Source organism: Mandrillus leucophaeus, unplaced genomic scaffold (assembly GCF_000951045.1).
Source record: "Mandrillus leucophaeus isolate KB7577 unplaced genomic scaffold, Mleu.le_1.0 Scaffold268, whole genome shotgun sequence".
Lineage (NCBI taxonomy): Eukaryota > Metazoa > Chordata > Mammalia > Primates > Cercopithecidae > Mandrillus > Mandrillus leucophaeus.
This window is the reverse complement of record NW_012102787.1, coordinates 3,733,358-3,747,872: the sequence shown is the minus strand read 5'-3', so window position 1 is coordinate 3,747,872 and position 14,515 is coordinate 3,733,358. Positions and strand designations below refer to the sequence as shown.

Below are 14,515 nucleotides of genomic sequence, written 5' to 3'. Positions count from 1 at the left end.
GGGCGCGATCTCTGCTCACTGTAATCTCCCGAGTTCAAGTGATTCTCCCGCTTCGGCCTCCTGAGTAGCTGGGATTACAGGTGCGAGCCACCACGCCCGGCTAATTTTTTGTATTTTTAGTAAAGACGGGTTTTCGCCATATTGGCCTGGCTGGTCTCGAACTCCTGACCTTAGGTGATTCATCCGCCTCGACTTCCCAAAGTGCTGGGATTACAGGCGTGAGCCACCGCGCCCGGCCGATACATCTAATTTTTTTTAAAAGGCCCTTTTGTTGTCCGAAGATCATTCGTTAGAATGTCTGGCTGGGTAAATATAACCAATGACAATGCTGACGATATGGAACAGGCACAAGACTGAACAATATGTAGCATAAATTATAACTTATCTAGAACACAAGGTAACAGTGGAAGATAATGAGCTAGGTGGAAGTTACAAATGTTGCCGCAAGTAGTTTTTGTTACTTTACGAGTTCTGGGAGCTTCTCTAACGGCTTTGACAGGAGTGAATCCCTAAGGCTAAACCCAAATCCTTATCTGCCGCCTACTCACACCTTCGTGAGGACTACGATTCCCAGAAGGCAGCGCTCCCTTCACTCAGCCGGCGGGGAGCCGCAGTTTACAGAACCACCTCCCCAACCGAATTTCACACACCTGTCACTTAGGACGCGGCCGGGAAGGCCTCCCTTCGATCCGCGTTCTCCCCATTTTGGGGTGTAGCTCAGATTCCTGAAACCAGTTTTAGCGCGTGGCCGATCGGGAGGCCGGCGAGGCGCTCTAGTCCGAGCGGCTTCGTCTCTATGACCACAAGGGGCGGTCCCTGGTGTCCTGCGCTGGGGCGCGGAAGGGGCGGGCGTCAGTTCCGCGCTGGGCTATCGGGGAACCATGGCTGCCCCGAGAGGTGAGGACAGGGGCTGCTGGGAGTGGGGAGTCTGAGGGGGGCGGCGGCGGTCTAGCATCTGCGCTGGTCCGCGCCTGTCGGGCAGCGGAGCACCCTGGTTGCCCACGGCCTCTGCGGCCGGGCTGAGGCGTCAGGAATTTGCGTGGAGCTGCTCCCAGCCGTCCGGGCAGCCGGCCTCCCCCTGCGGCTGCAGTCTCCGCGGCTGACTCCGCGTTTGGCAGGTCGGCAGTCCGAGACCGCGCTGACCTCCACTAGCTGGGAGTGGGTGGGAACCGAATTCTGACAGGCCTGGGCTGCGGCGGACCCGGAGAGGGGCCAGGGCGTGGGTCCGGGGCTGGACCGCAACACCCAGCGAGACAGGACAGTTCTTGGCCCTGGCCCCGCGACTTCGGTGTCTTCTGCGCCTCCTGCCTTGCGGATGCTCAGAGACTTAAAGGCAGACTCCGGGCGCAGACCCCACGCGGCGGCTGGGCCATGCAACAACCAGTAAAGACATCATTGGGACGTCAAAACAGCACTGAAATCGTAATGAAAGGAAGATAACAATCGTTAACAGTTCCCACCTGTGTGCTGTATGTAATTATAGAGAATGCTGTATGCAGTTAGAAGAAACACTCTGATATTTGTGGTGGAAGGTGAGAGCCACCTCCCTCCTCCCAAGGGATGGCACATTAGGGTGAAGGCGTATTTGTTTACTAATTGGCATTTAAGGAGGGCGAGTCTAATTGACTCCGCACCACTTTTGCTGAACAGTGTAAGTTGGGACCAGAGGTGGATTTTTTGACTGTGGTGCATTAACTAGGAGAAGTTGGACAACACTCGGATTCTTGCTCCACCCTTCCTCCATAGAACACTTGGCTTCACCCTTGAATAAATATTGAACGAATACCTAAGGAATATCTTCTTACGTGGGTGTCAAGTTATTTTCCCTGTTGCGAGGTCCATGTTTATCATCAGGCCCTGCCCAGGGGCATTGTCTTTAGTTGCATGTGCTTCTCTTATGTCTTCTTTCTGTTTCATTTCAAATAAGTCCAATCTTAAAAGCCTTTTGTGTAGCAACACAGGAAATAAAAAGAAATAGAATTGTTTTGATAACTAAAATGGAATGGGGATAGCAAAATTGATCCGAACGAAAACTTATAAATAACAGAAGTCAAATCATTACTTGAAATAGCTGCAACAATGTAAAGGTTTAGGCTTATTGCCAATACATATTTGTTGAGGCTTGATTGTAATCCTAACAAAATTACAGTTTCTATAGCTTCCGAATATCCACAAAAGATTTATCTGGGACTTCCTGAATTTCTAAGTTCTTAGGTATTACAAGTAATGTCCCCATAAACTGTAGTAAAACGTAACTGAAAAAAATTTTAAACTGTAAGTTTCTTTTGGGGGACATTTCCACACAAATACTGTGTAGGAGTAAACAGAACTTCGTGAGAAGCAGAGAACAATGCAGGGTTAAGATGTGGCTGCCAGTTGAGTTGTCGGCTAGGTTTATAGTTACTGGCATTGGGTGTGGTTTGAATGATTTGCCCAATTTGAAGTGATTACATATGGACTTTTGATATTACCCTGAAATAACTGAAATTGCTAATAACTGAAATTTTATACTGGAGAATTTGTGAATGGAGTGAACAAGAAATAGTTTAGTCTGATGTTAAACTGCCAGAGAAAATCGTACTTAAAAACATTTCGTATTTAAAAGTTGAAATACATTTAAAACTGGTATTCCATATCAAAGCCCAATCTGTTTTGCACATTCCTAAACTTATTTGATTACTCTTCCACTTAGATCAGTAGTTTCAAGAGTATAATATATATTTCTATGTAATCACTATGCAAAAAGCTATTTTTTCAAGTTAGTGACAATAAGTCAAAATATGTTTGTAGGCCATCAATATTTGGTTTAGTGTTTAAATATTCACTATGTTGTTTTTGGAATCAGGAACCTATGCAATACCTAAAATAAAGTACTTTTTAGTTTATCAGCCCTAATCTCTGTTATTTGTGAAAATGTTGATAATCTAGGACATGAGTTGGCAAACTTTTCCTGTAAAGGGCTGGATAGTCTCTTGTCATAACTACTCAGATCTGCTGTTGTAGGGGAAAAAAAGTAGTCCGGATAACTTAGAAACAAATGAGCATGGCTATGTTCTAATAAAACTATTTATGGACACTAAAATTTGAATTTCATGCAATTTTCATGTATCACAAGATGTTACTACATTTTTAATCAAGTATTTAAAAATGTAAAACCATTGTGAGTTCACAGGCCTCATGTAAACTAGTGACATATATAGTTTGTTCACCCCTTATCTAGAAGATGGGGAGTGCCTTCTCTTCTACTGATTAAAGGTTATTGCTGTTTATTTTTGCAGTCATATTTTTTCCCTTGTGCAGGAAAGTTTTAGAACAAAGGAAGTATTATAGTGATCTCCTTCACTTCCTTTTTTATAAACACTGATTTTTGGCTCCTCAGATCTTTTGGAAAGAAAGTTTAAGCAGTTAAAAAATATTTCTTCTGTTTTACTTTTTATTTAAAACCTGATATGATTTTTAAAAATTGCCGACAAATCAGAAAAGATTCTTTAATTCACTCGGGAAAATATTTATATTGAAGAACCTGTTTCCTTGGAAGTTCCAACCATACCGTATCTAAAGATAATCTGTTTGAAACTCCTGTTTTATTTTCCTAGGAAAACAGTCTTTGAATTGTGATTAGGCTCCCAAAACAGTGAACAAAATTGTACTTAGCATATAATGTAGTTAAAGTAGCAGGCTGGAGTCACCCGGTGTCCTTCTGGTTCTTAACCTGGGGTTGTCAAAGTATGGCTCTGGAAAGCCTAAAATATTTGTTTCTGGCCCTTTACAGAAAAATTTGCTGATCCCTGTTTAACCTTGAGCCTAAAGATTTGAATGGAGCTTAAGGGGACTATTGGACAATAGGTGGGAGTTGGGTAAGGAAAGTAGAAATAGTTTGATCCTTGGGTGATGGCAGGTTCTGAGCAGGTCTGGGAATAAGGAAGTATGAGGGATAGTTGGTACCCAGTGCTTCTGGTTTTACCAAAGGTCCTGGACAGGCTTTGGTGCCTGAGAGATGGCTGCTGCTCAGATATACTTGCAGGTAATTCTTGAGTGTTTGTATGTTTCCTGCATTTCTAGTTTTATAGAGCTGTGTTCTTAATATTCTTTTCCTGTGTTTTGAATTATTGTTTTGTATAATGCAGTGAAATGAGTGGCTCAATGTAAGTTCTTATTGTGATAAAGTTTTATATTAAGCCCCACTCATTTCTCAATTATTTTCTTTCTGCTGCCTTTAAATCTAGAATATACATTGCTGCAGTTGGTTTCATGCTTTGTATCCACAAGTTTGTAATCATAAAAATATTTAAAATATGTGCTGGGGCCAGGCGTGGTGGCTAATGCCTGTAATCCCAGCACTTTAGGAGGCCAAGGTGGGAGGATCACCTGAGGTCAGGAGTTCAAGACCAGCCTGGCCAACATGGTAAAACCTCATCCCTACTAAAAATACAAAAATTAGCCAGGTGTACTGGCAGATGCCTGTAATTCCAGCTGCTCAGAAGGCTAAGGCAGGAGAATCGCTTGAATCCAGGAGGTGGAGTTTGCAGTGAGCCGAGATCACGCCAAGATCGTGCCACTGCACTCCAGCCTGGGTGACAGAGTGAGACCCTGTCCTAAAATATATGTCCGGCGTGGTGGCTCACACTTGTAATTCCAGCACTTCAGGAGGCCGAGGCGGGTGGATCACCTGAGGTCAGGAGTTAAAGACCAGCCTGGCCAACATGGTGAAACCCCATCTCTACTAAAAATGCAAAAAATTACCTGGCTGTGGTAGTCCACGCCTGTAGTCTCAGGAGGCTGAGGCACGAGAATCGCGTGAACCTGGACAGCAAGGTTGCAGTGACCTGAGATTGCGCCACTGTACTCCCACCTGGGGGACAGAGTGAGATCCTGTCTCCAGAAAAAACCCACCACCACCACCAATATATATATAATGTAATTTATAACATCCTGAACTAGAATCAATATGCTACATAGTCTTGCAATTGGGGCATTCCCCAGGAACAAAACTTATGCCTAATTGGCTGATGTTTAAAGTTAGCTATGGGGTGTGTGTGTGTGTGCGCGTGCTCATGTAATTGGCAAGCATTTTGAAAAAATTTTTAAACATGAGTTTTAGAAAATATTTTGTGCTTGGAATTGGAAAGTATTTTGGGCTTATATATACATATATTGTCTACTAAGTAATGTCTTTGTTGCACGTGTTTTCCAGACAATGTCACTTTATTATTCAAGTTATACTGCTTGGCAGTGATGACCGTGATGGCTGCAGCCTATACCATAGCTTTAAGATACACAAGGACATCAGACAAAGAGCTCTACTTTTCAACCACAGCCGTGTGTATCACAGAAGTTATAAAGTTATTGCTAAGTGTGGGAATTTTAGCTAAGTGAGTATAAATACTTTTAGTGTGTTAAATTATTTTTCTACCTGGTGAGGGTATTTGTTAGAAAATTCAAGCTACATCTTTATATGTTTAATTGCTCTGGGTCAGTGTTTCTCAACTAGGGGTGATTTTGCCCCCCAGAAGATTTTTTAGTTGTCATGACTTGAGAGATGCCACTGGCATCTAGTGGGTGGAGACCAAGGATGCTGCTAAACATCCTGCAATCCCCACGACAGCCTCACAACAAAGAATTACCCAGCCCCAAACGTCAGTACTGCTGAGGTTGAAGAATGCTGCAGTAGAGTAGGAGTTGGCAAACTATGTCCCATGGGCCAAATCCAGCTTGCTCCCTGGTTTTGGTGTAATGGAGACTGACCGGCTTGCAAAGCCTAAAATATTTACTGTTTGACCCTTATAGGAAAACATTACTGACTTGTGTTTTGGATGAATATAATAATAATAATATTTCTTGAGTGTTTCCTGTGTTAAGTGCTAGGCACTGTGCTATGTGTTTTTCGTGTTTTCTCATTTACTCCTTACACATTTTCAAGGTAAGTACTTTACCCGTTTTATTAACACAGCATCTGAGGTTCCTTAAGATTACACTGTTAATATGTGGCAGCACTGGGCTTTGAATCAGAAACATCACGCAAGAATTGCTTAGCTAAGGATGTGGTATAAGAGAGAGTTAAGAATTAGGGGCATTGGAGGAGATAGACCTAATTTTAATCCTAGACCAAGATTGTGGCTGCATACACACTTGTAACCTCTTTAAGCTTCAGTTTCTTCATATTTTTAATTTGAGAAAATAATATGAGGTGGTGAAAATTAAATAAAATCTAATAGGTAAATTATTTGGGGAAAGATTTATGAGACAGGGACCTATTTGAGTCATTGGGGCAGTTAAGAAGTCATACAGGTTTCAAGATGTGTGTTGGTGAGTGAAGGGAAGCAGGGAGGAATAGTGTTGTCTGTAGGCTTTTATGTAGAAACAGACACATTACATTTAAATATTGAAATGTTACAAGACATTGTGATTGCTTCAGCTTCAGCAATATGTGATGAGACAGTTGATAATGCAGCTACAAGCATGGCTGTCATTTTGGGAAAGATATCCAGTGAAAGTGTTGAAAATTGGTTCTAGATCTTGAAAAGGCTTATACTAATCCACTTGAAGTAGTTGGAATATGAAAAAGATGTGTCATAAATAAAGTTTCAGTGCTGCAAAAGAAATAGCACTTGAATACAAAATTTTCTTTTCTTCTTCTCAGCAAGGCAGTTTGCTTCTATAGAAGGGTGCACCCTCACAGATGGAGCAATCGTGAGCGCACACCTGGACAAGGGAGAAAAAGGGGGTCTTATTCCTGATGCACGTGACCCCTGCTACTGTGTCATTCCCTATTGGCTAGGGTTAGACTGCACAGGCTAAACTAATTCCAATTGGCTAATTTAAAGAGAGTGACAGGGTGAGTAGTTTGGTGGGGAAAATGGTTATGGCAGAGCAGGAAATCGGAATGAGTCGTAGAAAATGAGCAGGTAATCTGAATGAGTCAGGGTGGAGCAGACAATTGGAATGAGCCAGGGTGGAGCAGGTAATCAGAATGAGCCAGGGTAGAGCAGGTAGTTGGAACGAGCCAGGGTGGAGCAGGTAATCGGAATGAGTCAGGGTGGAGCAGGTAATTGGAATGAGTCAGGGTGGAGCAGGTAATCAGAATGAGTCAGGGTGGAGAGGGTAATCGGAAAAGGTTGCTTTACCAGGAAGTTATTTTAAAAGTAGAAGGCAAAGAATCGAACATACTAACATATTGATTCTTTGAAGAGAAATTTAGAACTCATATCTTAACAATCCCCTCCTCTTGCATTTTCTTTACAGCTCTTTCTCTTCAAACTTCTTTAACATGTCTTGACTTAGTTCTGCTTGATTTTCCAAAAGAAGAAGCTTCTCTCGATAAGGTGGAGGACAGTTAAGGGAGGTTTTAGTAAGTGCCATTTCTGTGAGCCTCTGCACCAACCCACAGATGCATGGTATGACACAGCACCCGACAAGAATAAGTACACCCGTTACGGCTGCAAGGGAAGTAAGAATTGAGGTCATTATTCCTTTCCATTTACCGAACCACTTTTTTAGCCATCTTGTAAAGGGGTCATTTACCCCTGAGTTGCTGGCTGACTCACTGGACAGAGCAGTCAGACCTTGCAATGCCTTTGTGATACATCCATTAAGGGTGGTGGTGTTTGGGATGAAGTACAACATTGAGTTTTAATCATGATGCAAACTCCTCCTCTTTCTGCTAATATCATGTCTAAGGCTATCCTATTTTCCCAAGCCATCTGGCAGTTAGCCCCTAATTGCTCAGCTGTTCCTTTAACAGTATCTCTAGTTTAGTTAATAAATCTCTGTTGGTTGCAATAGATGTAGTTTATTCAATCTGTTTTTATTAATTGTCACCCACCAAAATATTGACTTAAATCCTGCAGCTATTTGATTTCGGGCTTTAAATTGATCTGGTATTCCCCATGGGACTCCAATTGCGTCTAAATAGACATGAGAGTTGAACGACCCATAAGGAGCTTCTGTCGCTTTACAATGTCATATTTTCTTCCTCTGGTTGATGAAATGCCAGAATAAAAGGGATAGCCAGTTGAACTAGAGCATAAGTACTGCTCTAATTATTTGGCAGAGTGTCCAGTTAAGGTCCTCCAAAATACCACCATACATCCACTCAGGGATGAATAAGGGCAGATTGATGGGTCAGCTCTTGGAAGTACCAGACTTCACTGCATCCTGTTAAGTCTCCAAGAAATGCCAAATTTTTCCCCTTGTCGTTGGAGACACAAGGTAAAATTGGTTTTAGAAGATGGAGGCTGGATAGCCCTTGGGAGCTGACCTGCAGGGTGTTGGACTTAAGGAAATAGCAGAGAGATAGCACAATTTGTTATTCCAGGCAGTGGAATCTTGAAAAAGAGCTACCATGCACTCCATGTCCGCTTGAACTGAGGACCAGTTTCTGCATTGCTGAGAGCTCAGGTTATTCCTCACACTGGGTGGGTCCTGATTTCTCACCCCGGAGGCTGCCACAAGGTCTCTGGTTCTCATGAGAGAGAACCAGAGACCGCCCCTGGAGGGGAATGTAATCCCAGATGAGCCCCCAAATTGTTATAAAGTTTTGGTGCCGCAAAAGAAATAGCACTTGAATATAAAATTTTCTTCTTTTCTTCTCAGCAAGGCAGTTTGCTTCTATAGAAGGGTGCACCCTCACAGATGGAGCAATGGTGAGCACACACCTGGACAAGGGAGGAGGGGGTCTTATTCCTGACACATGTGGCCCCTGCTGCTGTGTCATTCCCCTGTTGGCTAGGGTTAGACTGCACAGGCTAAACTAATTCCAATTGGCTAATTTAAAGAGAGTGACGGGGTAAGTGGTTTGGCGGGAAAAATGATTATGGCAGAGCAGGAAATTGGAATGAGTCAGGGTGGAACAGGTAATGGGAATGAGTCAGTGTGGAGAGGGTAATCGGAAAAGGTTGCTTTATGAGGAAGTTAAGTTTAAAAGTAGAAGGCAAAGAATTGAACATACTGACATATTGATTCTTTGAAGAGAAATTTAGAACTCATATCTAACAGATGAATAAAATACATGGCCAGACTATGGGCCATTAAGAGTGATATGAAGAGTTAAGAGGAGCAGCAAATGAAAGGGCCTAGAGCTTTATAATGGTCTTTTAGATTTAGTGTTTGCAAAAAAGTAAAATATTTTCCAGGTACTCTCAGTGTTGTCATTTCTTTGTACACACATTAAAATCGGTAATTCAAAAAGAGTAAGTAGATGAAAGGCAAACAGGATGTTATGTAGTCTGTTAAAACACAGGTTGGATGTAAGTGCTGTGATGGAGAGGCTTCTAAATTCCAGAAAATAATTGTTACACAAAAATGTGGTAATTTGTTATATGCACAGGAAACCAAAGTTGATTCATGTTTGAATTTATATTTGCTTGAAAATTCTTTTCCATATAATGTTAAAATAATTGTGTAGAGCTAAAAAAATGAAATTAGACTTTTTTCTTTGCTTTCAAGTTAGAGAAGACTTTATCATCTCACAGAAAGGATGACAATTTCAGGATATTATGGGAGGCTGTGGAAGAATTATATTAGAAATAAGTAAAGGTTTAGAACTTGAACTTTCTCTTCAGAGGAGAAAAATTAAGAACTTAGATCTTGGCCAGGTGTGGTGGCTCACACCTGTAATCCCAGCAGTTTGGAGGCCAAGGTGGGAGGATTTCTTGAGCCCAGGAGTTGGAGACCAGCCTGTCAACATGGTGAGACTCCATCTCTACAAAAATATAAAAAAATTAGTTGGGTGTAGTGGTGTGTGGCTGTAGTCACAGCTACCTGGGAGGCTGAGGTAAGAGGATTGCTTGAGCTTGCAAGGACCTGCAGTGAGCCATGATTGCACCACTGTACTCTAGCCTGGGCAACAGAGCAAAACTCTGTCTCAGAACAAGAAAAAAAAATTAGTAGAACTTAGATCTTGATGATTAAAATAGCGTATTTCCCCCATATTTCCAGAAAAATACTGCACAGTTAATGTAAAAATTAGTAACATTTGCTCAATGTTGATTTGAGTTTTCTGGAGAATGAATACAGGGAAAGGAAAAGAAATTACTATTTAAATGGGAAAAAACCCATTAAACTTCATTTAAAACTATGATTAAATGAAGTAAAAGCTTTTTCCTTTTTGCCCATTCTTTACACTGTGATAAAGTATAGTAACTTTATAGGGTTGATACAAATATATACTAGAACTTCAATTTTATTGGAACTGTGCAAAGCTTAACCTCATTATAGAGCAGTCCATTTGATGGTTTGTTTATTTAGTATGGTCTCTGGTGCTGTTTGCTCAGTAATATTCTTTGCTTAGTGAATAGTCTTGGCTAATTGTTAAGTAAGTACATATATTATACGGGAGTGGGAGGCAGGGGCAGAAACTTAGCAAAGTAGCACCTGAAACCGTGTTTTGGTTATAATTATGGTTCACTTATATAATAACATATCACTGCCATATTCAAATCTGTGTTTCATTCCTTCCAAACATTGGAAGCAAATAGTCATTCTAAGTCATTTCAAGGTATTGTTAATAAAATATAATGGGATAGTTTCATGCATTCATTTATTTAGAAAATACCTATCAAACCTCAATTATATACTCAACACTGTTCTAGTGTTTTCAGTAGAACACTGCAAATTAAAAAGGTGTAGTTCTGCCCTTATGGACTTATAGTCTATTGAAGAACCAAATATTAAATAATAAATAGGTGATGTTATGGGGGAAAAGTAGAGGGTGCTACAAACACACATAATAGAGGGCCTGCATTTGGATTAGAGGGTTTCCTCTTTACATTTAAACCTAGACCTGTCAACTGAGTAGACTTTAGGCAAGAAAAGAGCAGAGAGGAGGCAGAGAACTGTGTTTGAAATCCCTGAGGCAGAAGTCCTTGACTTTGGTGCTGAGATGAAGCAGGAGAGGTCATCAGGCTATCACAGTAGTATTATGGGCCTGTTAAGGATTTTAGATTTAATCTGAAGTGCATTAGAAAAATCACTGAATGGAGCCAGGAGCAGTGGCTCACGCCTATAATCCCAGCACTTTGGGAGGCTGAGAATCCCAGCACTTTGGGAGGCTGAGGCAGGTGGATCACTTGAGGTCAGGAGGTGGAGACCAGCCTGGCCAGCATGGTGAAACCCCATCTCTACTAAAAATACAAAAATTAGCCGGGCCTGGTGGCACATGCCTGTAATTCCAGCTATTCTGGAGGCTGAGGCAGGAGAATTGCTTGAACTTAGGAGGCGGAGGTTGCAGTGAGCTGAGATCGCACCACTGCACTCCAGCCTGGGTGACAGACCAAGGCTCCATCTCAAAAGAAAAAGAAGAAAAAGAAAAGAAAGTCATTAAATGGTTTAAATCACAGACTAACATAGAACCCATGTTTAGTCACTTTGACCTCTTTGAGAATGATTTGGAAGTAGGGAAACTTAATAGAGGCAAGAGATAATCCCCTGGGATGACAGCACAGGTCATGAAGAGAAGTTAATGGATTTGAGTTATGCTCTGGCAGTACAATCTGTAGGACTTTGTGATGGGTTTGGATACATAGTAAGTTCTGGTTAATCCCAGTAGTTATGTTCTATAAAGTCACCACCAACACTAAACTAGTGAATACTAAACCCCTGCTCCTAGGGGATATACAGGGTAGCTTCCTGTGAGCAACTGATCACATTTTTGTCAATTAATCAATACAATAACCTTGTTTTATGTGTGCTTCAGTCTAAAGACACTTATTTAATGTATATTAGGGATTAATTAACATTGAACTCATGGCCAGCAGCACCATAACATGCCTGAACAAAGCTTATCTATCACATGTATTTTCTCCATAACATACAGCATATCCTTCCTGTGCTTAGGAACATCAGACAGCGCGTCAGCCCTACAATGCTTGGGAGCCATTTAAACAAAATCACCAACACAAAGCACAAAAATGCAAAAAATGTAGCACTAGATAGATTGCACTTGTTTATTATCTGAAAGCTGAAACAAGGCAGAATGTTAACTTGTTCGGTGTCAGCCAGGAATGTGCATGCTTGGTGAATTGAATCAAATTTTTTGCCACTCTGTGCGTGTCTGCCAATGACTGCAAGTGTTACAAGCATTGATTTGGGGGTTACAGATACATTTTAATAAGAGAAGTCACACATACAGTCCATGAATAATAATGATCAACTATAGTAGGCGAAGGAAAGGGAGGTATCAGGAAGCGTATCTATGTTTCCTAGTATAAACAATTGGGTAGGTTTTTTTTTTTTCTGAGACAGGAAAAACAGATTTGGGGGAAGAAGATATCAACAGTTTGTCTTTGGGTAGGAATAACGTAAAGTTTTTAGTGTCTCGAGACATCCAAATGGGCATGGAGAATGGGCAGTTGGATTAAATGGGTCTGGAACTCAGAAGAGAGGTCGGGGCTAGAGATGTAAATTTGGGAGTTCTTATCACATAAAAGCATTTAATCTCATGGGATTGGAAGACATTGTTAAAAAACAATGATCTTGTAAAAACAATCTTATTTGTAATGTCATTTGATTCCATATACCTTAAAGACTGCTGTTTTCTGGACAGGATAACTAGAAACCCCAGGACTAATATAAAGAGGAACACATGATAGAAATGGAAGGCAGCTTGTTTAAGAAACAACAAAGGAGTGCTGGCTTTGGCAGCACATAATACTAAAAATGTGGACAATACAGAGAAGATTAGCATGGCCCCTGTACAAGGATGACATGCAGATTCATAAAGCATTCCATATTCAAAAAACAAAGGAGTCAGTCTGGTACTGAGGCAGTGCCCTAGAACTTTGTAAGAGTTAAATTAAGCAGGCCAGGGTAAGTATAACTTCAATCAAGTGTGCAAATTAGAATCTTGAGGTCCCAAGAATTTAAGCAGAGGCAATTGTAGCTCCATGCATTGTTCTTGGTGAGGTTTTGGAGATCTGAAGTCTAGTCAAACTTATTTCATATGTAAGAACTTTGAGCCTGGAAAGGGACTAATTCATGCAATCTCTGACTAAAAATTTTGTGTGACCAAATGGATCAGCAAGGTTCCAGATCCATGTTTTAAATGAAATGCCAGTTTATTTTTCAGAATTTGAGGTGGTAGAGAGGTTCTATAACCAGGTAGTCCTATTTGGACAGAACCCATGATTGCAATCTAGGTCAAATGGCTGAGACCCCATTGTCTTTGGTTCTTTCTTTTGCCTTTAATGCCTTCCTTAGGGTACCTGTAGATGAGTTACATGCCATGAGGCATGGATATCCTAACATTCACATTAGTATGGTAAAAGTTTTGTAGGCTGAAGGGTATAACTGGTTTGCTAAAACACTGGAATACAATAGCTTAATTCTAATTCCAAATATTTTCCTTGTCCTGGTTATATGCTGTGGTTTGGATGTGGTTTATCTCCACCAAAGCTTATATTGAAATTCTATCCCCAGTGTGGGGATGGGAGGCGGGGTCTAGTGGAAGGTGTTTAGGTTGTGGGGGCAGATTCCTCATGAATGGTTTGGTGCTGTTTTCCTGGTAGTGAGCTGTGGCTCTCAAGAGACAGGATTAGTTCTTGCAGGAATTGGTTATTTCTCGAGAGTGGGTTATAAAGCCAGGATGCTCCTCATGTTTTGCTCTCTTCACACGTGTCCGCCTCCCCTTAGACCTTCTCTGCCATGTGATGCAGCAGGAAAGCCCTCGAAGAAGCCAGGGCTATGCCCTTGAACTTCTCAGCCTGCTGAACTATGAGCCATATATATATATATAGATAGATAGATAGATAGATAGATAGATAGATAGATAGATATTTTTTTTTTTTTAGGTAGAGTCTTGCTCTGTCACCCAGGCTGGAGTGCAGTGGTGCAATCTCGGCTTACTGCAACCTCCGCCTCCAGGGTTCAAGTGATTCTCCTGCCTCAGTTTCCCAAGTAGCTGGGACTACAGGCACATGCCACCACGCCTGGCTAATTTTTGTATTTCTAGTAGAGACAGGGTTTCACCATATTGGTCAGACTGGTCTTGAACTCCTGACCTTGTGATCTGCCCGCCTCGGCTTCCCGAAGTGCTGGTGAGCTACTGCGTCCAGCCAAAAAAATTTTTTTTTTTTTAATGCCCAGTCTCAGGTATTCTTTTACAGCAACACAAAGCAGACAAAGACAGTATTTAAAATATTTAAAAGAGAACTCCATTAAACATTATAAATGCACACTGGGTATAGTGGCTCACACCTATAATCCCAGCGCTTTGGGAGGCAGAGGCGGGTGGAATGCCTGAGACCAGGGGTTCAAGATCAGCCTGGGCAACATGGCAAAACCTCATCTCTACAGAAAATGCAAAAATTAGCCGGGTGTGGTGGTGTGCACCTTTAGTCTCAGCTACTTCAGGGGCTGAGGCAGGAGGATTGCTTGAACCTGGGAGGTGGAGGCTGCAGTGAGCCAAGATTATGCCACTGTACTCTAGCTTGGGGGACAAAGTGAGACCCTGTCTCAAAAAAACAAAGACAAAAAACAAAACTTATGGTGGCATAAAAGATAGACATATGGACCATTGGAA

General features: G+C 41.6%; 1 protein-coding gene across 4 annotated transcripts in view; it reads left to right on the top strand.

Annotated features, from left to right (window-relative positions):
* Positions 1–802: 802 nt before the first annotated feature.
* Positions 803–14,515, top strand: part of SLC35A1 (solute carrier family 35 (CMP-sialic acid transporter), member A1) — a 35,534-nt gene continuing 21,821 nt past the window's right edge. For 3 of the 4 annotated variants that reach the window (XR_001006521.1, XM_011984460.1, XM_011984459.1), the window contains exons 1-2: positions 803–897; positions 5,195–5,372. Coding sequence is in view for 3 of the 4 variants with exons in the window: in XM_011984460.1 (XP_011839850.1) it covers positions 882–897; positions 5,195–5,372 (194 nt within the window). In the remaining variant the exon portion in view is untranslated. Of the gene's footprint in view, positions 898–5,194; positions 5,373–12,240; positions 12,286–14,515 lie in introns of all 4 variants that reach the window. The other variant, XM_011984458.1, reaches the window with a different exon arrangement.